This window comes from Pelmatolapia mariae, linkage group LG3_W, assembly GCF_036321145.2.
Source record: "Pelmatolapia mariae isolate MD_Pm_ZW linkage group LG3_W, Pm_UMD_F_2, whole genome shotgun sequence".
NCBI lineage: Eukaryota > Metazoa > Chordata > Actinopteri > Cichliformes > Cichlidae > Pelmatolapia > Pelmatolapia mariae.
In genome coordinates, this window is record NC_086229.1 from 52,847,947 (window position 1) to 52,869,380 (window position 21,434).

Here is a 21,434-nt window from a genome sequence, read left to right on the forward strand (position 1 = left end):
TAAAACAGGTTTTTCTAGATTCCACTTTCTTTGGTCTACTCTGTTGTTGCTTAGAGGTCATTGATGTGCTGTTTCTTAACCTGTCAGATCTGCTAATAAAGTCATTTTACATTTGAGTCTTTTGGACAGATGTTAACAAGGTTTTGTTGATACTGGTGTGGTACATGTAACTCATCACTCATGTTTTTATATCGTGTGTTGTCAATATATTAAAAAGGTTAAACACAGTGTCTGCTTCAAATCATTCCTCTTCCTGGAATACGTCAGAGACTGGTAACTCCTCCCCTTTTTCCTGAAAGACAGCAGCTCCTCTTTGTCCATGTCTCCTCGTTCTCTCCCACTCAGCTCAGACTAGTTTCACTTCTATAAAGACAAACCTGAACGTCATTGTTACTAAGAAGAGAAATGGTGCAGAAGGAAGTTAAACAGATGATGAAATAATTTGTTGTTTCTGCTGTTTCGATCTACTGATCACAGCCTGTACACTAAGAAAACCTTTGTGAGCTCTCAGTATAAATTATTGTGAGTTGTGACTCTTTTCCAGACACTGACCAATTACAACCAATTTAAGGGTTCCTCCACCTGCTGAATCCACTTTAACCCTAACTCTATACATTTTCCTCTTTAGAGGCAAAGTCACCATCTGCAATGTAGGCAAAAGAAAATAGAGCCATTTTTAAAAAAAATCTTTTTCTCTGCTCATGCTCACCTGTTTTCATGGTCCATGTTCCCCGTCTCGCGTTTTTATGTTTCATATTTCATGTTTCTGGTTCCAGGATTTTGTTCCTTTGTGTCATATTTAGTTTTCCTAGTTTAGGTATTTCTTAGATTTGTCGCTGCCCTGCTTCTGTTTGTATCTCACCACTGTAAATAAAGCTCACTTGCAATAAGTATTACGTCAGTGCCTGCACTTGGGTACTTTCTCTCACCCCTCCACACAGCTGTGACAACAAAAATAAAGTTTGTATTCCCATCTGCTGTCATGGTCCTGAGCCTGTGGACTCTGTGGTTTTGGTTTTGATTATTATCTTATGTTTCAGGTTAATTCTTGTTAGGATTTTTTTGTTCTTAGGTTTGGCTTCTGTTTTGTATTTTGAGCTCCTTCTGTTCTGTGTCTCTGTGCATGTCCTGGTCCCACATCTCTGTGTTTCCTCCTGTTGCTATGTATGATGTCTTGTGTTAAGCTAATGTCTGTGCATACCTGTTGTATTTCCTGTTTTACTTTGATAGTTCCTGTCCTGTGTGTAGTGTCTCCTGGTTTTGCATCCCCTTGTCTCATCACCTCTGATTTCTCCCAGGTGTGTTTCGCTCCTGTCTCCCATTCCCCGATTGCTCCTGTGTGTATATAAGCCCTGTGTTTTCTTCTGCCTGTTACTGGTCTGTCTGTATTACCTCCACATGTTAACCTGTGTTCCGCCCTGTGTGTTTTCCTGTGAGTTATGGTTACAGATTTGTCCCAGTTTAGGTTTGTTTTTAGTTTCCATCCATCTCTGCTCTGTCTGTATTATCACCTCATGTAAAGAAAGCTCACTCACTGCATCGTTGGTGCCTGCTATTGGGTCCTTTTCCTTTCAACCCCACACAACTGCCACCACAGCTGTGATGTCTACTAATATTATTTTATTATTACATAGCTGTAGCACAATCCGTTCAGTTAGCTTCACACAAAAATAGCTGGTAGAAATAGCTGTCTTCCAAAAATGATCTTTGTTCACCTCTGAGGGGGCATTTTGATGCTGATCCTCTTCGTCTGTTCACTGCCTGCTGGAAACTTACCTGCTTGCTGCTGCTGCTCTTCCTCTCGGCTTCCCAGAGTAAATCTGAAAAGTCACCTGCCTGCCCTCCTGCCTGCCACAACACACCTCTGCTCTAAAAAAGAAAAGGGTCAGACATGTTGTTCTTCTCCTTACTCCACCACACACCCAGAGAAACTCCCATCTCTGTAGCTTTACTTCAGCCTGTAATACAAGGAAGCAAAATCTCCTTTCACTCACCTCACGTCATACTCACCTTCTCCCTCTGTTACAGTGAGTCCTGCTCTGTGGAATTCCCTCCATGTCTCACCTCAGCCTTTCTGATCTGTGCAATAAATAAAATTTTCCTTCAAATCAAACAGAGACGTGTGCTGAGTCAGCTTTTGGCTCCAACCTTTGTACACCAGCTGCTTGGCCTTGACAGCACAAGGTCCTGGACCACGTTTACATGTCTTCATAAGTTAACAGATGTGAAGTATTTTCACATACGGCTCTTAAAGGTTCTGTTAAAACGTTCCACAACGCTTGGTTTAATCTGGCTTTATGAAGAGAAATGTGTGATATTAAATCAAACCATCAGCTGATGGAAATGTTTATTATTAAACTCCTCGCCTTCATCTGTTGGAAGTTTAACAGGTACACGTCCCTCACTCAGAACATCCTCAAAAGCAGATGCAACAGATGCTCCTGCCTTGGTTTGAAGATACCTGCATGCATACTTAGAAAATCCATCTATACATGTCAGTAAGTGTCTCACATTATCATTGTCTGCACAATATTCACCCATATCAGCCAATCAGCATCAAACAGTTTGTTGATTCCACTAATCAAAACTCTATTTCTGGAAAAATGTCTTCTTGCTGGTTTATGAAGAGTCTAAGTATCCTCCCTCTTTAAACAATGTTTCACCTCCAGTTTGGCGGCGTTACACCTGCTGATTCCCCTGCAGCAATGTGACGCTTTTTTTGTTTGTTTGTTTGTTTTTTTCACAGTTTCAACAATTTACTGGACAAATTTAAATCTGAGATAAAAACACGTTCTAGTCAAAAACTGCACATCCATGTTGTTTTCTGGAAGACAGGTTCAGAGTGACTTCTCAACAACCTGCAGACAAAATTGTGCTTTTTTTGTGCCAGATACAAAAAGGTGAACCTTATACACAACTGATTAATATGTATGGGACTTATCTTGCTGGTAATGATGCTATGGTTTGTCATTTTGTTAACAACATACACCATGTTTCTGTCTGTCATCACTATAACTGCATGTGTACAATGTGGATATTGATGTTATGTAACGATGATACAAAAACAATATCAGAACATAATTTGATTCAGCAAAACCTTTTTATTAACAACTATTAGTATAAATAAAACATTCTGACATCTTTTAATAGCAAAAAACATTAAAGCAGACGTGTGTGTCCAAACCTCCTCCACTAACACATCTGCTTCTATGGTGCTGTCATCAGCTCGAGGCACAGCTGCATCCTGACTAACTCCATCAGGCACATTTAAAGTCACTACAATCTTTTCATAATCCCCCCATCACACAAGAGTCAGGTATCTCTGAAGATTACCAGAGTACTTTTTCACACACATCCAAGTCATTTAGTTGCAGTAATCATGTGAGTATAATTTAAACTCACATGATTATCAGCCATAAGAACAAATTCAGATTTATATTGATGTAAGGTATATAAATGTAAGTACAGTTTGAATCAGTGCAATATTATTTTCACACATCAATGGACCACTGAACTTCTCAGCTTCTAAAATGTAAAGCCTCATTTAGAAACTGCACAAGTACATATAATGGTCAGGGATCAACATGAACCTGTCTTCTCTATTTGACTTTAATCAACTCTGCAGTGTCTCCATAATATAAAAGCCAAAGTCCAGCATAGAGCGGCTGAGTGAATGTGGTCTGGACTCTGTGGAGGAGAGTCATGGTTTCAGAGACGCTGTAGAAAGACAGAATACCTGCTCTGTGATCCAGGTACACTCCTACTCTGGAGGACCGAGGACCTGACAGGACAGTGTAGACATTGTTGTGCCAAAATTGAAAATTGTCTGTGTTACAGTTTAATGCCCAAGATTTCTCATTATATCCAAATCCACATTCATTGATACTCCCTGCTGTGCTGATATTCTTGTTTGCCACTGCTACTAAAACTATTCTCCCTCTACACTCCACCTCCCAGTAACAACGTCCAGTCAGACTCTCTCTACTCAGGACCTGAAAACATCCAGTGAATCTGTCTGGATGATCAGAATAAGACTGTTGTTGCTTCATTAATGTTACTTTTCTGTTCCCCTCAGATAATAACAGACGTTTGTGTGCTGTGTTTGGATCCAGTGTGATTTCATGTGAATATTTTAAGAATCCAGCTCTGGTCTTTGGCTCTGGTGGTGACAGTAAAACATCCACTTTAGTGACTGTCAGTGAGATGTTTGTCCATTCCTCTCTCAGAATGTCCTGTAGTTTATCTCTGGTCTCTGACACAGCTGCTGTCACATCCTCAAAGTAGCTCAGAGGATGAATATTGATGCTGGATGAGTGTGTAGACTCACTGAGTGCTGACAGTGAGGGGTAGTTGTGTAGAAACTGGTTGTGATCCTCTGTGTGTGAGAGCTGCTCCAGCTCGCCGTCTTTCCTCTTCAGCTCAGCGATCTCCTGCTCCAGCTTCTCCTGAAGCTCTTTGACTCGACTCACTTCAGTTTCCTGCTGGGATCTGACCTGCTGCTTCACATCAGAGCTTCTTTTCTGGATGAGACGGATCAGCTCAGTGAACATCTTCTCACTGTCCTCCACTGCTTTATCAGCAGAGCCATTGATGGCCTCCACCTCCTGTTGAAGCAGCTTCACATCTTTCTCTCGCTCCTGGATTCTCTGCTGGATGTTTAGTCGTCTCACCTCGAGCTCCTTCTGCTTCTCAGTCCTTTCTGCTGCAGCTGGGACTGTTTCATGGCCTTTATGTTCATCCATCGTGCAGAGATAACAGATACTCTGCTGATCAGTACGACAGAAAATCTTCATCACCTCATCATGACGAGAGCAGATGTTCTCCTGGAGCTTCTTGGAGGGGGCCACCAGCTTGTGTTTCTCAAAGGCAGGAGACTCAAAATGAAGCTGTATGTGTTTCTCACAGTAAGAGGCCAGACAGACTAAACAGGACTTGATGGCTTTCAGCTTCCTCCCAGTGCAGACATCACAGGCCACATCTTCAGGTCCAGCATAGCAGTGATCAGCTGGAGCAGCTTGGAGTCCAGTCTTCTTCAGCTGCTCCATTAAAGCTGCTAACACAATGTTTTTCTCCAGGACAGGCCTCGGTGTGAAAGTCTTCCTGCACTGAGGGCAGCTGTGGATTCCCTTCCTGTCCTCTTCATCCCAGAAACTTTTAATACAGTTCATGCAGTAGCTGTGTCCACAGGTTGTAGTCACCGGATCCTTCAGTAGATCCAAACAGATGGAACAAGAGAAGGTTTCTTGGTCCAGCTGAACTCCTTTCTGTGCCATTTCTCCTCTCAGTGTCAGTGACTGTGTGAGTTTCTCTTTCTTAAAACTGAAACTAGTCTGAGCTCTGATCTCAACAACTTGTGTTTCTGCAGTGAATGGAGCCTGTCAGCTCGTACACGTCACCACATGTTGGTTACACCCATGTTCAAAGTGCAGATCTGAAGGGGAGGGAACGAGGAAACGTGGACAGAGAGGAGGTGCTGTGTTTAAGAGCAGGAAGAAGAGGGAGGGTTATCAGGCTGTGCTTCACTCCAGGAAGAGGAGCAGTTTTAGAGCCATAATGTGTGTTTAACCCTTTTTATTTACTGCTTCTTCTATATAAATAATTTTTAAAATCCAGCTTTAATGAACACTGGACAGAAATGTCTCATGTAACAATAACTGTCAGAACAGCAGAGGCTGCTGACTTAATCAAAGCATATATATAGAGCAGGGTTAGGTTAGCAGACATATGCTGGTTGCTTTTATTTATTTATTTATTTTTTGATTTTATAGGCAGTAATCGATGTTGCTGTAACAAGATGAGAACTAGATAAATGCCACTGCATTGCTTTGAACAGTCAGCAGCGTCTGCACACATAATTACACATATTCCTGCAAAACGTTAATTACTGAAAAGAATCTTGCATTTTATTTTGGTTTTGCATTTATAACAGCTGCTGCAACAGAAATAACCATGTTCTTTACATTAAAATAGTAACAAACCTTTCTGGAACAACTTCACCTACTTTCAAGGTTCATGGAGAAGACAAAGATCTAATGACATGAAGACTCCAGTGAAACCTAAAGTATTAGGGACCAGTTTTAATAAGTGACCAACACGTTTCCCCTTGTGGCCTTCATCAGGGTCATTGCAAAATATCAAACAATTTGTGTTTAAATTAAAAACAGGAAACAGTAAAAAAAAATCCAAGGGGACCAATCACACCTTCACAAATGAACAATCTGACCAATTAACATTTAACAAGGTGGTGCTGGCTAATTGGTTATGCCACAGTCCAAATAGGCTCAGGGTAGAGCTGCTACACCTCCACATTGAAAGGAGCCAGTTGAGGTGGTTTGGCCATCTGACTAGAATGCCTCGTGAGTGACTCCGGACAAGTTGTGCAGGGAGGAGGCCTAGAGATAGAACTAGGACATGCTGGAGAGATTATATGTCTCAGCTAACCTGGGAATGCCTTTGTGTTCCACCCGATAAGCAGGAGGAAGTGCCGGGAGAGGAAGGTCTGGGTTTCTGTGCTTAGGCTACCCTTGTGATCTGGCCCCAGATAAGCAGAAGAAAATGGATGGATATCAATTAGTATGGGGAGTGCTAAGGCAAGTAATTCACAGACAATTAGCAGATGCAGCCCATCCTCATCTTCCAAAGCTTCCATGTGTGTAAAGTAACGTCAACACACAAGTGACTTTAAACACAAGTGGCAGCCTACTTTTAAATAACCACCAGGAGGCGATCCTTGTGATTGCGAAAAGACTACTGGTCAAAAAGGAGTGTATGGTAAAAAGACCATGTGACATGATCAAGCAAGCATTTTTCTGATGTGTTCACCGCTCAATGGTTTGTCATCATATTGAACAAAATATTAGGTTCTCTTTGTAAATTATACTCAGGCATCAGAAAAGAGTGTTATGTAGTTTATAGTTTGTAGCTAATGACATGTCAATCACAAGACATTGCTCAGTGAACGTGCAGATTCTCAGCTAGATCCACCTTCCACTCTTCACTTACAGTTTCAAAACAGAAAACAAACACACAAATAAGTTGAAGTAATTGTTTCCTGTATGACTTCACTGGTCTCTTACATCAGTGGAGGACTTTCGCTCCTTGTTGCTTGAGTTCATTGAGGTGGTGAGCATACATTTATCCCCAGACATGCCCAAGTACACAAACATGAAATAACTTCTTTCTGACTTTTTCACACTTTTGCACCACTTCAGAGGAATCACCTTAACCTCAAATCACTGTTTTCTTAAGGTATGACTTACCTTCACAGCTGTGTGGATTATGCATCATGTCACAGAAGGTCCTCACAAGCATAGATGCACAAGTGTGTTCATGTCTGTAAGCTATTATTGTAATTACAGTGAGCAGACAAATATTGGGCTGGTTTCATCTCATTGAAAGCACAAATTCCATCCTCTCTCTCTCTATTTTTATATGAGGATGGGGTGGACAAAATGACAGGAACACTAACAGGAACACCTCACAACAGTGATGGCGTTGAGTTGCAAAGCTGCCTGAGCTGCATTAGAGACTGCGCTGGTGTTATTCACCTATAACGTGCTACGGTTCGTGCTTCCCTGTGTGTGTGTCTCTTACAAGAAGGTCAACAAACACACCGCAGTGCTGCAGGCAGAACATACATAGTCAATCAGCCCTCAGTGTAAGCTACAAAAATAAAATATGGGTTACACACACACACACACACACACACACACACACACACACACACACACACACACACACACACACACGCACTCTCTCTCTCTCTCTCTTAATAGGAAGCTATAGATATCAGAGCAGGCTGCTGTGTGTGTGTGTGTGTGTGTGTGTGTGTGTGTGTGTGTGTGTGTGTGTGTGTGTGTGTGTGTGTGTGTGTGAGGGATTAAAACACCTAATAAAGTCAGGGAAAAGCTCTCAGCCTGACTCGCAGACAGTAAAACTCAACATCAAAACATCTGGCTGGAACTCATTAAACTGTGAGGGTTTGTAGAAGATGCAGCGCACGCACACACACACACACACACACACACACGCACGCACACACACACACACACACACACACACACACACACACACACAGAGTCATGTTTTCATATCCTTCCCTAGATGCTTATCCTAACACTAACCCAGTGCTTCCCAAAAACTGTGCCGTGGCACATAGGTGTGCCATGGAAGATTATCTGGTTTCACCTGATTAGTACTCTAAGTGACCGCAGTGAGTAACGGGCAGAACAATTACATTCTCTTCCACTAGAGGGCGGTACAACCACCTGCTCTAATTAAGTTGGTTGTCAAACAGAAGAAGATGAAGAAGATATTACATAATAGTCATGCTGTGAGAACACAGCATGTAATAGCAATAAATAAATATTTGAAGAGAAAAAGCAGTCAGTCTGACCTGGGTCCTGGAGAAAATTCCAGCCCACATGAAGGCCCTCATGAGTAGTGGTCAGAAGAAAGCAAAAAAGGTATACTGGGGACAAACTGAGCCGATTTTGCTAAGATAAATGATCAAAATGCTTTTTGAGACATTTTTGTTTGGTGGTGTGCTGTTTGATTTTTCTAATGTGAAATATGTGCCGTGGCTCCAAAAGGTTGGGAAACACTGGTCTAACCTATTTTCTGTGCCCATAAGGGCTGTTGGTTCCCACAAGTATGGTAAACTTCCAATTTTTGGTCCCCACACAGGTATGTAAACATGGTACACACACACACACACTTTTTCCTATAGGGGTACAGATGTGTGTGCATTTAGCTGTATTACTATTTTAGTGGGGACTTTTCTATGTTGTCACCCTTTTGGGGGACAGAAAAACAGGCTCCTGTAATATAAATCATTAAATCATGGGATGAAGTCTGAGTTTAACTCTGTCTTTTAGTAGATCCCAACTTTAATTTGTCATGTAAACATCACAGAATTCAATCTTAAGGAGATTAATTAGTTACTTTAATTATCTGGATACAAATTATAGCACTATGTTGGGCTGGTGTTTAGGCTCCAGAGTGGATAAGCAGAAAATGGACAGATGACTTCTTCAGTCTCAGCTGAAACCTCCACGGCCTTTCATTTGTTTTCTTTTATTTACCTTTTCCTTACTTTGCATCCTATTCTGTGTTTTATAACCTCTCTTTCCTTATTTACTTTATTTTTCACCTTTACATTAATTTACTTATTGTTAACTTATTTTCTTTCCTTCATCTTTCTTTTGTATCCTAATCAATGTTTTCATTCCTTCCTTCCATTTCTGCCTCTTCTGTTTCCTCTTCCCCCTCTGCCACTTTCTTCCCTTCATTTCCTTCGTCTTTTCTTCTTTCCCATCTTTGATCTTTCTGGTTCATTCTTTTCCTTTTCAGCTGTTTTTGCTTTCGTTGCTTGGGATTTTGCAGTCGTCTGCCTGTTGTTGTGTCAACTGGCGGTACGTTATCAGGCTACTACAAATACACATCAAACTCTACACACACTTTCACGCTGCACCTTTAATTTCCAGCAGGTTGTAAAAATAGAAAGCCCATAAAATCCGACTCTTTCATGTAGGAGCATTAGGCAGGAAGAAAACCATCCACATGTGTAGAGCACTGATGAGCAGCAGCATGGACCTGCTGCACAGCTTAGATTTAATTCCTTAATTTTATCAATGAAGCTCAGAGAAAAGGAAAAAAAAAAAACACCTACATGCTTCAGTTTTCCTCGTATGGGGTGTTGCAGCCAGTTCTGGTTGCATAATATTATCTGCTCTCCTACAAACTCCCACATACTGAAGCAGAAAGCTCGGTGCGAGGCTCAGACAGGAGATGTGTGGGAAGACGGAGATTCAAAGTCAGAGTTCGTCTCATCCTGGTTGAGAATAAATAAGCTTCCTTTAAACGGCTGATTTTGAGTGTAGTAGAGTCTACTCCAAGACGCTGCTAAAATAAACTCAACTCATTAAAGTCCGGGTTTCCGCTGCTTTAATGAAGCACAGTTTCTACATTCCTCCACGTAGATCAGATTCAGTCTCGAACCAGTGAATTTGGTCCGAAAAACCGAAAGCTGAAGTTAGAGCTCGCTTCATTTTTAAACTCAGCTGAGGAATTCTTCCAAGTTCAACGTGGCTTTACGTTCACTTCCATCTGTCAGTGTCTTCTCCTTCCTTTCTCATATTTTTCCTTTCACTCTTCTTTCATCTTTTCCTTCCTTTTTTCCTCTTCTCCCATCTTTTCCTCCCTTCTTCCCTTCTTCCTCCTCTCCCATCTTTTCCTTCTTTCTTCCTTTCTTCCTCCTCTGCCATCTTTTCCTTCCTTCTTCCTTTTTTCCTCTTCTCCCATCTTCTCCTTCCTTCTTCCTTTTTCCCCCTCTTCTCCCATCTTTTCCTTCCTTCTTCCTTTTTTCCTCCTCTTCCATCTTTTCCTTCCTTTTCCCTCTCCCATCTTTTCTCTTCCTACCTTCCTCCATCCCTCCTCCCCCATCTTTTCCTTCCTCATTTCCTTCTCCCCTTTTTATATTTCCTTCTCTTCCTCCTCTCCTTGTCCCCCTTCTAGCCGGTTTCTTTTCCTCTTGTTGAATATGAGCGTTTGCAGTAAACAAACATTAAAATGACCAAGGAAGGAAAGAAGAGAACGATGTGTGCTTGTCAGTGTTCAGCTCACCTGTAAATTTCAGGTGACGGCCTCATTGAGGCTGTATGAGCCATTCTTTTATTTTGGTAAATCAGAGTTTACCTCAAAGCAGCTCTGTGTACATGGCATTTGGCCGTCTTTGTGAGGACATTCATCAACATCAGTGGGTTTCCCCGTGTATTTAGTAAGTACTACTAAGTGATTAACTAAAACTCCGACCACAGCCTCATTTAAAGTGGGGTTTTTTTTTGTTTTGTTTTGTTTTTTTAAATAATTTGGTTTCAGTGGCAGACACCTTCAGCTCACTCCTCATGTTTGGAAATTTGGTGCTCTCCTCTTTATAATTAGCTGCAGGTGAAACGTTTAAAGGACATCTGTAAATTGCAGACACATAACCTGCAGTGTTAATACAACACAGGTGTGCATCAAGAGTGAAATCCAACTACCATAAAACTGTGATTTACAAATTCTTCTGGGTCACTTTTATTATGAAAAACTCAAACCAAAGTCAGAGGAGCTGTAAGAAAAGCAGCAGAAAACTCCCATCACATTTCAAAAGCAATGTTTAAAACATAAAAGACAAGCAGTCAGCACTTTATAAAACTCATCTTTATTGATTCAGAGTCATCCCTCCATCTGATCCTCCAACCACGACAATATTTTCTCTGCTGTGTTCTTATAAAAAGCTGAATATGTACATCCTCTTTTTATTTACATTATTTTACATGATTACATCGTCAGAGAGCCTCACACCTGCAAAAAGGTCAACTCTCCCGCCTGAAACGTATCACCTGTTGTCGGGGGAAATGAACAATAGAGCAACTTGCTCGTGGGTTGAAGTTGTTGCCTGGCAACAGCAGCTTATCGCATTAATATCGGTAAAGAGGAATTGTTTTTAATTATTTATCTTATTTTCCTAAATATTTCACAAGCTTAGAAAAACATGCGGAGTGACCCCATGTGCGGCGGCAGGGGGTGGGGTTCGCATTTAACCTATGGAAGAAGAATAATGCCCCCCCCAAAATAGAAAAGAAAACTAAATACAACCCCCCAAAACAGGTGGTTGAAAACACACAAATAAAAAAAAAGTAATGGAACATATAATGTAGTGCAATGCAAGTTTCTAATGTGAGGTCGTGATGAAAGTACAAACTAATAACAATAAAGTTGATGCACATGAAAGAGTTTTTGTGCACTTTACATAAACACACAGTCTGAGGAAAGTTTAACAACAAAAAATGTAGCTAACACTAGGCTGCTAAACATCTCCTCATCAATCAGCTTAGTCCTGCACAAGAAGGTGAAAGGGAAAAATTATACAAAATACAAGGTGGAAAAATGTCCTAATTTTGCATGAAAAAAAATATACGCAAACCACTGATCAGAGACTTAATGCTGATTATCTGATAAATCATAGAAATGACATCAGAAGGTGGCTGGAAAACTTAATGTATCACTTTTCTCTTCTTTATTTTAAAAACTGTGTTAATGCTAATGTTAGCAGCTATGTGTAAAGGCGGGAAAGGCCCCAGTCATTCAGTTCTTAGAGAGTGGTGTGCGATTCCGTGGCAACTACTGGTCGCTATGGAAAAATGTGTATTCCCAGACTCGTTGGAGAGTGGTTTCTAGCAACTGCCTGTAGTTTTCAAGGAAGGCGTCGCCTTGTCTGCAAACATCACCAGCTATGCAGCCGTTAAACTGAGAAGCGCGACACAAACTGGAAACAGAGATAGTTCACCTTCAAAATAAAAGTTGAGCCTTTTGAAATGTACATAGTAAGAAGCAAATTTTCTGTTTTGTGTTGGGGAGCAGTTGGCTAGTGTTTGCAGACAAGTTGGCAACTTCCAAACAAACTACAGGTGACCACAACAATTTGCTAGCAACACAGTCACAAGGTGGTGCAGCTCAGCCTTCGTGATCAATTTCACTTAACAACAGGTAAGTGGTTCATAACCTCTACACACCTGAATGAATGACAGGTGTGCAGGAGGAAGAAAAATGATACATATAATAAAATAGTACCTAGCGGCAGTCAGCAATCACTTAGCAACCGGTCAGGGGAATACGCAATTTTCCCTAGCAACCAGAGGTTTCCATGGTATCAACAACCGCTCTCTAAGCCTGCGTGACCGAAGCCTAAGCTTTTAAAACATTCAAGACACTCTCATTAATACTGAGCAGAAAAAAGGCCTCTCTCACACACAGAATGAGTTTAACAGCAACAATAACTCCATACTTACAAAAGCTTGTGTGTGCAGCCCCCACCCCCTCCAGCCCTGACGGCGAGTAAATAACCACAACCCTGAAACTGAAGGCGCTAAATGGAAGTCAGCCACCTTTTGAACTGTTTACTCCTGTGCTTTCCCCACTTTAATACTTCAATGTCTCAACAGAAACAGGCTAATGCCAGAGCTGAGCAGCAGCCGGTGCCACCCCTTTGAAAATGTTTAGGCTTTTGGCAGAAAGTTGTTGCACTACAAGCAAAACTGCGCCATAAATCATTCGGACATGTGCGTCTGCGAGTGATTTAGCGTGCAGTAAACCAGAGTAATCGCCTTTCTCTCTTTAAAAATAATGTTTCTGTAAAGCTTGACGAAGTTTCCAGTGATACAACCATTGCAGATGTGAGGCTCTGCCTGTGGCCAACATGTTTCAAGGGTTTAGTCTTCCCTCTTTTTCATGATGGGAAAAGAAGCTTTAATTCCCGAATTTCACCACCGTTTCCAACGAATTCCAAGCACCAAACATGTAACTCTACCGCAGGATCAAAACACGCTGTTTAAAGGCAACAGAGATGAAGAATTTGGCTCAGCTGCTGAGAACAAATGTGAAACAATGTGATGGTTTAAAAAAAAAAAAAAAATACTGACTAAATGTGAGGTTTGGTTTATATGCTGTGACATCGCTCATCGCTGTTGCCTCTAAAAGTTGCCCGTGTCTCTCCAGCTGCCAAGATTTGGTACATTTGCATTGGTTAAACAGCATCTTTGACCTCCTTGTTGGTTCAGCAGCAAAAAAAACAAACAAACAAAAAAAAACAAACAAAAATTGTTTGCCCTCGTTCTTCCTCTCATTGGATACATTCAAGAAATCCAACACTTCTCTTACAATCCGTCCTCTCTGGGCCATTTTGATTGAACCTGTTTGTCCATTTACATCCATGTTTTTTGTCCTTGTGGATTTATCAGTCACACTGTTTGAATTATCCACACTGGGTTCATCCACCCGTCTCTGCCAGCCAATCAGGGACGAGCTGTAACATTCACATCTATCAGTTTGACTGACGACAAGAGCCGGATCCAGTCAGGACTTTGGTCAAAAAAGTCAAAGTGTGACGAGTTTCTGTTACTTTTCTTTAAAAAAAAATGAAATAAAATAGCCGACCCCCAAATCCTTTTTAAAAAAACAAAAAACAAAATCTGGGCTTTAACCGCATTTGATGATGTCACTTCCTCCTCAGTCCGTCTCTTTCTTCCTTTCGTCCAGGTCAAAGTCCAGCACGAGAAGTTTGGTCTCCTCAGTGCCGTTTCTGCTGCCGGCGGCGCACACCAGGCGAGTGTCGGACGCTCTGATTCGCCACACGACGCCACCTGGATCAAAGACGTGATTGGTTTAGCCACAGACATGTGATAACAGGTGAGGACATAAATAAAGTTCAGGTACTTGTATATTTATTCTTAATATTTAATAACAGAGTGAATACTGCATCTACCTGCACCATTACTGTTCATTTAGTGTCTTTTCTACTGAAATGTGAATGTATTTAATCTGTTTGTTAGTTCTACATTAAAATGCTGACACTACAAAAACCCACATACTATATAATTAGGTCAGTTACTAAAAATATCTTCTTTGCATCATTTTATATGATGATGAAGTTGGGAATTTATTCATTTTTAATTTGTGTATTTTTTGGACTGGGAAACACGGGTTGCTATAGAAACGTGTACTTTCTGACAAAATTGGGTGAAACTGGTTCCAAAGAGGTATATGAGCTACACCGAACACGACATTGTGACTGCTTTAGTTGCTAGCAGACCGCCACGGTCACCTGTAATCTGCATGGAAGGCGCCGCAAACACTCGAACTACTCATCAATCACGAGTGAAACTGTGAAAAGTGCAGTGCAAATGGGACACAGGCTGCTTGCCTTCAAATTAAAAGTTGTGCTGTCATGCACGTTTCCAGCTGTGCAGGATGGAAAAAGTGACTGACTGTCTTCAAAGTGAAAGAAACCCCTGTGTTTCCAGTTTGTGCATTTTCAAAATTTCACTACAATTCAGTGAATGTCAATCACAGCAGTCTTCTAGCAAAAAAAAAAAGAAAAGCAAGCACCACATACCTCTTTGCAAATGAATTGACTCAGTAACAGCCAGAAAAATACATTTTTCCCTAGCGACCTAAGGTGGCGCGAACTCCTCACCTGATCCTCGGCTCTGCAGCGCCACCACGTCCCGTAGCCAAGCTCCGGTCCGCAGGTCCCACAGTTTGACCGTCCCATCGTCAGAGCTGGACAGGACCAGGCCACGACAGAACTGCAGGCACGTCACCGCCGACTGGTGCTTGTTGGGACCTGAAAAGTACGCATCATTACACCGTGACCCTTGACCTCAACCAGTTGTCTTTACATGAGCAGCCTTTCTTCTCAACGGTATCACTTTATGTATCCTTTCTTATATGCACGTCAGCATGTGCATCTTGATATAACACCTGATTTCACTGAGTTGTAAATTCTCATATTGAATCATTTCCTCCTTCTTTGGCTCGGACTAAAATATTTGCTGCTTAAAATATTTACTGCTGGACAGATTTCCAAAAAGAAAAAAAAGAGAGAAAAAACATGGACATTTACAGTCCCCAGAGAATAAAGTTTAATACCACTGGCAGCGACTCCAAGTTTTCATCCAGTCACCAAAAACCCTTGAAACCACTCACATTCCCTTTAGCTGTACTTTCTGGCTAAATCCATGTGCCTCGAATTGCCCGCACATGTGAGCTTAACAGATGAAAAGCAAACGCTGTCGAAATCCACAACTCATTAAACCAACCATAAAAGACTAAACAGGCCGTCGCAGACTTTGCATGAAAGTATCCTCAGAACTCGTAGCAACAAACACCCTGTGGTTTGTTTTATTTCTCACGAGTCTGACCACAGCTCAGGTTCACTTTCTGCCTCAGACCTTAACATGATTACTCACTTCATCTCAGAGCCTTTACAATGCCCCCTGTTTCCTCACTTCCTCCCAGCGGGTTGCGGACTTTTGAGTCAGGCTGTTTTATTGCTGAGTCGGCGATATGGCGCACAAGTTCCACGGCGACCCTCACCTTCAAGCTGCTCTCATTGTTTAATCTGACAGATTCCCTCTGAGGGACGTTACCAGCTTCTCACCTTGCAGCGTGTGGAGACACTGTCCTGTCCGGATGTCCCACACTCGCACCGTGGAGTCGGCATTCCCGGACACCAGGATGTTGTCTCGCAGCTCCATGCCGCTGGTCAGTGATTGGTGGCCCGTCAGCGTGTGGACACACCCACCTGAACAAGAGACACTTGTTTAGCTTAGACTGGCACCCATGCGTTTCATTTTTATTTGCAAATTTTTATATGATTACAGCAGGTTACCACCAACAGGGGGCGCACTGAGCATCATTGTATTTATTCTGTTTAAATTAGATAAAAGTAAAAAGAGGCGATTGCAGCATTATTTCCCACAAACCATTAAAAATCAACCATATTTGCTTTTCTTTCTTCATTTATCACAGAGAAAGAGGCAGTCTGTAATCCAGGCTGCTCGTGTTTCAGTTATGTTCCTATGCGTTATATGTAAAGCAAAAAAATGTATAGTAATAATGATAAACACAGCCCCTAGTCCAGATTTACTGCCCCCTAGTGTCTGAATACAGAAATAAACTAATTAAATAACTCAAGGTTCAGAGTGAGAAAACAGAGTCCGTGAGGTCTACCTGTCTCTGCATCCCACACTTTGATTGAAGTGTCCAATGAGCCGCTCACCACGAACACGCCGTCAAACTGCAGAGAGGGGTGGGAGAGGTGGAGTCAAAACCAAAACAAGGAGCTCAAAGATGCTAAACCGCCTCATGTAGAGCTCAGTTTAAAGACTCCTGCTCTGTGTGTGTGTTTACCTGCAGCGAGTACACTCTGTTGGTGTGTCCCTGCAGTGTGTGCAGACACACCTCTGTCTCGGGGTCCCACACCTTCACCATGTAGTCGTAGCCGCCCGACACCACGCGGCGCCCGTCGTACTGAACGCAGCGCACCGCCGCCAAGTGGCCGGTCAGGACGTGCTCACAGCGGCCAGTCGACACGTCCCACACGCGCAGCGTGGTGTCCCGAGAGCCTGACACCACCCTGAGAAAAAGAGACAGAGAGAGAGAGGCATTACATCGCTGCAGTGACAGCCAATCAGGTCAAGGTGAACCAGAGGTGTGTGTTTGTATCTCTGTTAAAGCTGTGCTGACCCAGTTCTATGACTTCATGTGTAGCTTACATTAATTTGTGTGTGTGTGTCACACACAAGAGTGAGTCTGTTACCGGTTGCCGTTGAGATGCATGCAGCGCACGGTGGACGTGTGTCCGTAAAGCGTGTGCACACACTCGCCGCTCTCGGCGTCCCACACACGCAGTGTCCGGTCTGTGGAGCCGCTGATCACCGTGGAAGCCGCCATCTGACTACACCACACCCCACCGGTGTGACCCGTCAACGTCCGCAGACACTGAGGGAGAACAAAAGAGGGACACATGATGATTAAACAGTGTTATCATTGAATTTAAACTTTGCTTTTAATTTAAATGATAAAACGCATGAAAACATTCAGACTGAAGACCAGTGATTACAGATGAAGTTGCATTCTTACTGCACTTTAAACTCAAATATCAGAGTTTGCATTTGGAACAGTCGATGTCGAAGAAAAGCCAACACGTTCTTCCTCATTCACTTAAGATAAAGGAATAAAGAAATAATCTAGTGCTCTTATCTGGGCCAATGAAAGCCGTTATTCAGGGTTTTTCCTGCTTGGATCAGATTAATTAAACACAATCAAAGCTTGCAATTTGCACAAACACAGCGAACATTAAATGTCTCTCTCATTCTTTGCGAACGCGTGTGAGTCAATATTTGTTCCACTTTCATGGACAGCCTTGAGAGACAAACGCAGTTTCACCTTGAGGGTGTTGTAGCGATAGTTACCATGGTAACAGTGGCAAAACTTTGCCTTGGCAACTGTTGCAGACACGGAGGAAGACACTGCGGGCGCCGACACGAGCGCTCGCTGTTACTACACGACTGTCAGCGGCTCGTACGCGGCGGCGCACACGCCTCATCACCCCCGCAGACTAAAACATCGTGAGGGTGTGTGTGTTTTTCTTTCTGCAGGGAACAAAATGACTTCACACACACACACACACACACACACACACACACACACACACACACACAGGCAGGTCTAGGCGGATGAGCGAGCAGGTGTGGCGGATTAAAGAATGTTTAACCGAAACCAGATGAACGACCTGAGTCTGCGATCTCTCACCACATACTGAGTTCACTGTTCTGTACTCCTGCGAGTGTTACTGCAGTTTATATAGTACACTCAAAGTATCTCACAATGCCTCACTGTAAGTAATGTACAACCAAGGGTCACTATCCAAGCATTTTATCCCATCATGCATTGTTGCTGGAGTAAGAGGCGCTAAGGCGCTGGCTGGTTTACAAGACAGAATTTCATGAATGACAGGAATTCTTCAAATCCTGAACGCAAACACACAACTAGAGCTTCATCAGGGTGTGTGATTGTGTTCCCGTTATGACACAGGTCAGCAGAGATGAGCTTCCTCTGAAGGGTGATCGGTCTCTCCCTTAGAGGCGGGGTAGAGACTCTTGAAACGAGCCATGGCAAACAGCACCTCACGACAGAGTTAATGTCAACTGTGGCTCTACCGCCTGAGCCGCAGCCACGTGTAGAGCAGCTCATGTGTGAATGTCAGACAGAAGGCACTCTGGCGTAGAGAAAAATGCCTGCTGCATGGAGTGCTTTGAGTGCTCGGGCAGCGTAGAAAGCGCTGCATAAGAACCAGACCATTTATCATTTTCCAAAATGACGTCACATGTGCTGTCGTGAGACGCCGTTTCTGCTGGTCCCGCATGTCTCAAATTTTACAATTTTGTGTGTTTTGATGCTGCAGCTGGGTTAAAGACGTGAGTGTACGATCGTGTGGGTTTGACCGCAGTTTTAACAATGCACCAGGAGCTCACAGATTACACAGAGGGACATGCGACAACAATTTGAAAAAGATGAAACTTTGTGGAAAATACTCAAATTCTCATGATGTGGAGGTTTGTCTGAGTGGCGACACCCATCGTTCTGCAGAATGCTGCTGTGGCTAACAGCAGTGATAAATCGATGTGACTGTGTGACGTCACCGTGCCATGCAAAGCGTCCCACGCAGCGGGTTTACTGAGGCTTAACTCTTTCCACCTTTGATGCTTCCAAGGATTTAGCTTTGTTTCTCTTTTCTGAACTGAGTAGTTTCTGTCATACTTCATAACAACAGGTGAGCGTGGTCGCTGCCTACACAGCTGTCCTCGAAAAAAACAGAACCTGTTCGTCCGTGTAGATTTCTGGTCATAAGGTCATAGTAGTCTAACGAGCTTAAAAAGAAGGCGACAGGACTTCTGTAAGTTTTTCAAATTTATATACAGGTGACAGAACTCATCATTAAGGGTACAAGGGAGTTGGTCTAATACCATCTTTAAGGGGAAAAGAGTTGAGAAGCTCAGTTATTCAGGGGCATCCTCCACACTGACAGGAACCCTGAGGTGGATCAGCATGGGATGTGGATGCCTCCTGGGCGCCTCGTTAGGAGGACACAAGGGAAAGTATGGCTCTCAGCTGGCTTGGGAACACCTCGGCGTCCTCAGAGTTGACGGAGGTGGTGAAGGTGGAGGAATCACAACAGTCTGCTAGTGTTTTAAGCCAGTCAGTGCACTGAAACATGTTCAGGATTGTTCTTCTGGTATTACTCTCCTTTTCTTAAAGTGGACTTTCCTTATAAAACAAGATGAGCAAACAGTAAAAACACTGAAACCAGGAAAGTAATCAAGAGCACAAGATTGAAGCAAATTGGTATTACATGAGTCTGGCCTTAGTTTAACTTCAGCTGAAATCTCTTCAGCACAATCAAAGATGTCTTTGGCATCCTGGTCATGGTTACTTTTGGTAGGTTATTTGAAAAGGACCTGCAGGGACCCATAAAACTGTTATTTGGTGTAAAACAACCTCATCTTGCAGAACATTTTGCAGAGTTAAATTAAGATGATCAGTTGCAGCACGAAAGACGTGCACTTGCAACCAGACAGCTTCTTGGCTTCTGCAGAGAGGGCTGCACTTTATGTCAACATTACATTATCCTCGTCTTGGTGCAGCGGGTAGACCGAGAATCTGCAACAATGGCAAAAGCTTAGCTGGCTTAAGATGAGTCCGGGCATCTTTTCTCTGAGGACAAAGGAGGGATTTATATTCCAGTAATGTTCCCTGTTTATTTAAGGAGCTTTTCATGGTCTGAAATAAGGTAAACGAGAGCCTGTCACCTTTCTGAATGCACTCTGATTGAGCATTGTGTGTTTAACAGTCTGCGGGTGCTAAACAGGAAGGTTTACAAAAACACAAACACGCCAACAGAAACAGACACTTTCTCTACACCTTTAACACAAATGTGAGTATTCAAACAGAGATGCCTTGGGTGGTGTCTGTCTGTGTGTGTGTGTGTGTGTGTGTGTGTGTGTGTGTGTGTGTGTGTGTGTGTACAAATAGCTTTCCCAGCGACACACCCCGACTGACACGACTGCTCCGCCTGTGTTGAGTCCGTTTAGCCACTCTGAGCTTCTCACTGTCCTATCAGGTCACGCTGGCCTACATATTCAAATCTTATTCAGGTCAAATCTGAAGCTGAGTGCAGCTCACACGTAGGAGAGTCCCATTATTTCATGATAATGTCTTTTACTGACGATTCTCAAGGTCACCTTGATTAAACATTTGATAGCTTCAAATTTAAACCCAAACATATTTGAGCTCTGATTCTTTGAAATCGGAGCTTGAAATGTGGTAAAAATATGTTTGACTTCCAGACAATTAATCCCACAGACTGACCGTTTCCTCTCGCCGCACCCCGATGTTCACATTTCCAGGCTGAAGTGAAATCTGTCCATGAACTCGAACACCTGTTGTGGACTCAAAAGTCCTTCTAGAAGCAAGTCTAGCAACTCAGCAGCCATTCTGGATCAAATCCAGGGAGTTAGTCATTGCTTTAATTGCTCTGTGTTTCTTCCTCTGTATGAAAACATGTGAATGAGCGCGCACTCGCTAACTGATCTACAGGTAACTCACTTCCTCCTGATGACAGCCTCCTACACAAATACCTGCCCAGGACAAAAGATTCACTCATTCATCTTTCGCTCAACCAGCCACACCTGCATCTACCTGCAGCTCTTCCATCTACTTTGCTCACCAGTCTGAAGGCGTTCGTAGGAGCATTTCACTCTTTAGTCTGAACTGGTTTCACATGTTTATGTCAGACACAAAATCACATCCTGTAGAGCAGGGATGTCACATTATAGTGTTTCTGTTAGTTTTTACTCATTAAAGATAAACATCGCCTTCCTGTATTCCCCTGATGGAGGTGCAGACACACCGAGTTGGCTCCTGAAGCAAAACCCTTCATTTCTCGCCCCAGTTCAATTATCGGTCCAAATCATACCACTCTGACTCAGTGGTAACAACAATACGTCGTTCAAGTGGAACAGCGAAGCGCAATTACGAAAGCCAAGGGG

At 42.8% G+C, this 21,434-nt stretch overlaps 2 protein-coding genes across 3 annotated transcripts in view; both read right to left on the reverse strand.

Annotated features, from left to right (window-relative positions):
- Window positions 1-3,599: 3,599 nt before the first annotated feature.
- LOC134616947 (tripartite motif-containing protein 16-like) lies at window positions 3,600-5,288 on the reverse strand. The gene has a single exon (XM_063462067.1). The coding sequence runs from the start codon at window positions 5,271-5,273 to the stop codon at window positions 3,600-3,602; it is 1,674 nt and encodes a 557-aa protein (XP_063318137.1). The 5' UTR covers window positions 5,274-5,288.
- A 5,899-nt stretch (window positions 5,289-11,187) lies between these two features.
- The window catches only part of LOC134624639 (F-box/WD repeat-containing protein 7-like), a 51,605-nt gene continuing 41,358 nt past the window's right edge, over window positions 11,188-21,434 (reverse strand). For both annotated transcript variants that reach the window (XM_063469655.1, XM_063469656.1), the window contains 6 exons: window positions 17,144-17,325; window positions 16,735-16,960; window positions 16,555-16,621; window positions 15,983-16,126; window positions 15,017-15,166; window positions 11,188-14,183 (listed from right to left, as the gene is read on the reverse strand). In XM_063469655.1, the coding sequence (XP_063325725.1) occupies window positions 14,050-14,183; window positions 15,017-15,166; window positions 15,983-16,126; window positions 16,555-16,621; window positions 16,735-16,960; window positions 17,144-17,325 (903 nt within the window). In that variant the 3' untranslated portion in view covers window positions 11,188-14,049. The remainder of the gene's footprint in view (window positions 14,184-15,016; window positions 15,167-15,982; window positions 16,127-16,554; window positions 16,622-16,734; window positions 16,961-17,143; window positions 17,326-21,434) is intronic.

Coding starts and splice junctions, on each gene's coding strand:
- LOC134616947 (XM_063462067.1), bottom strand. CDS start 5,273: ATGGCACAGAAAGGAGTTCAGCTGGACCAAGAAACCTTCTCTTGTTCC.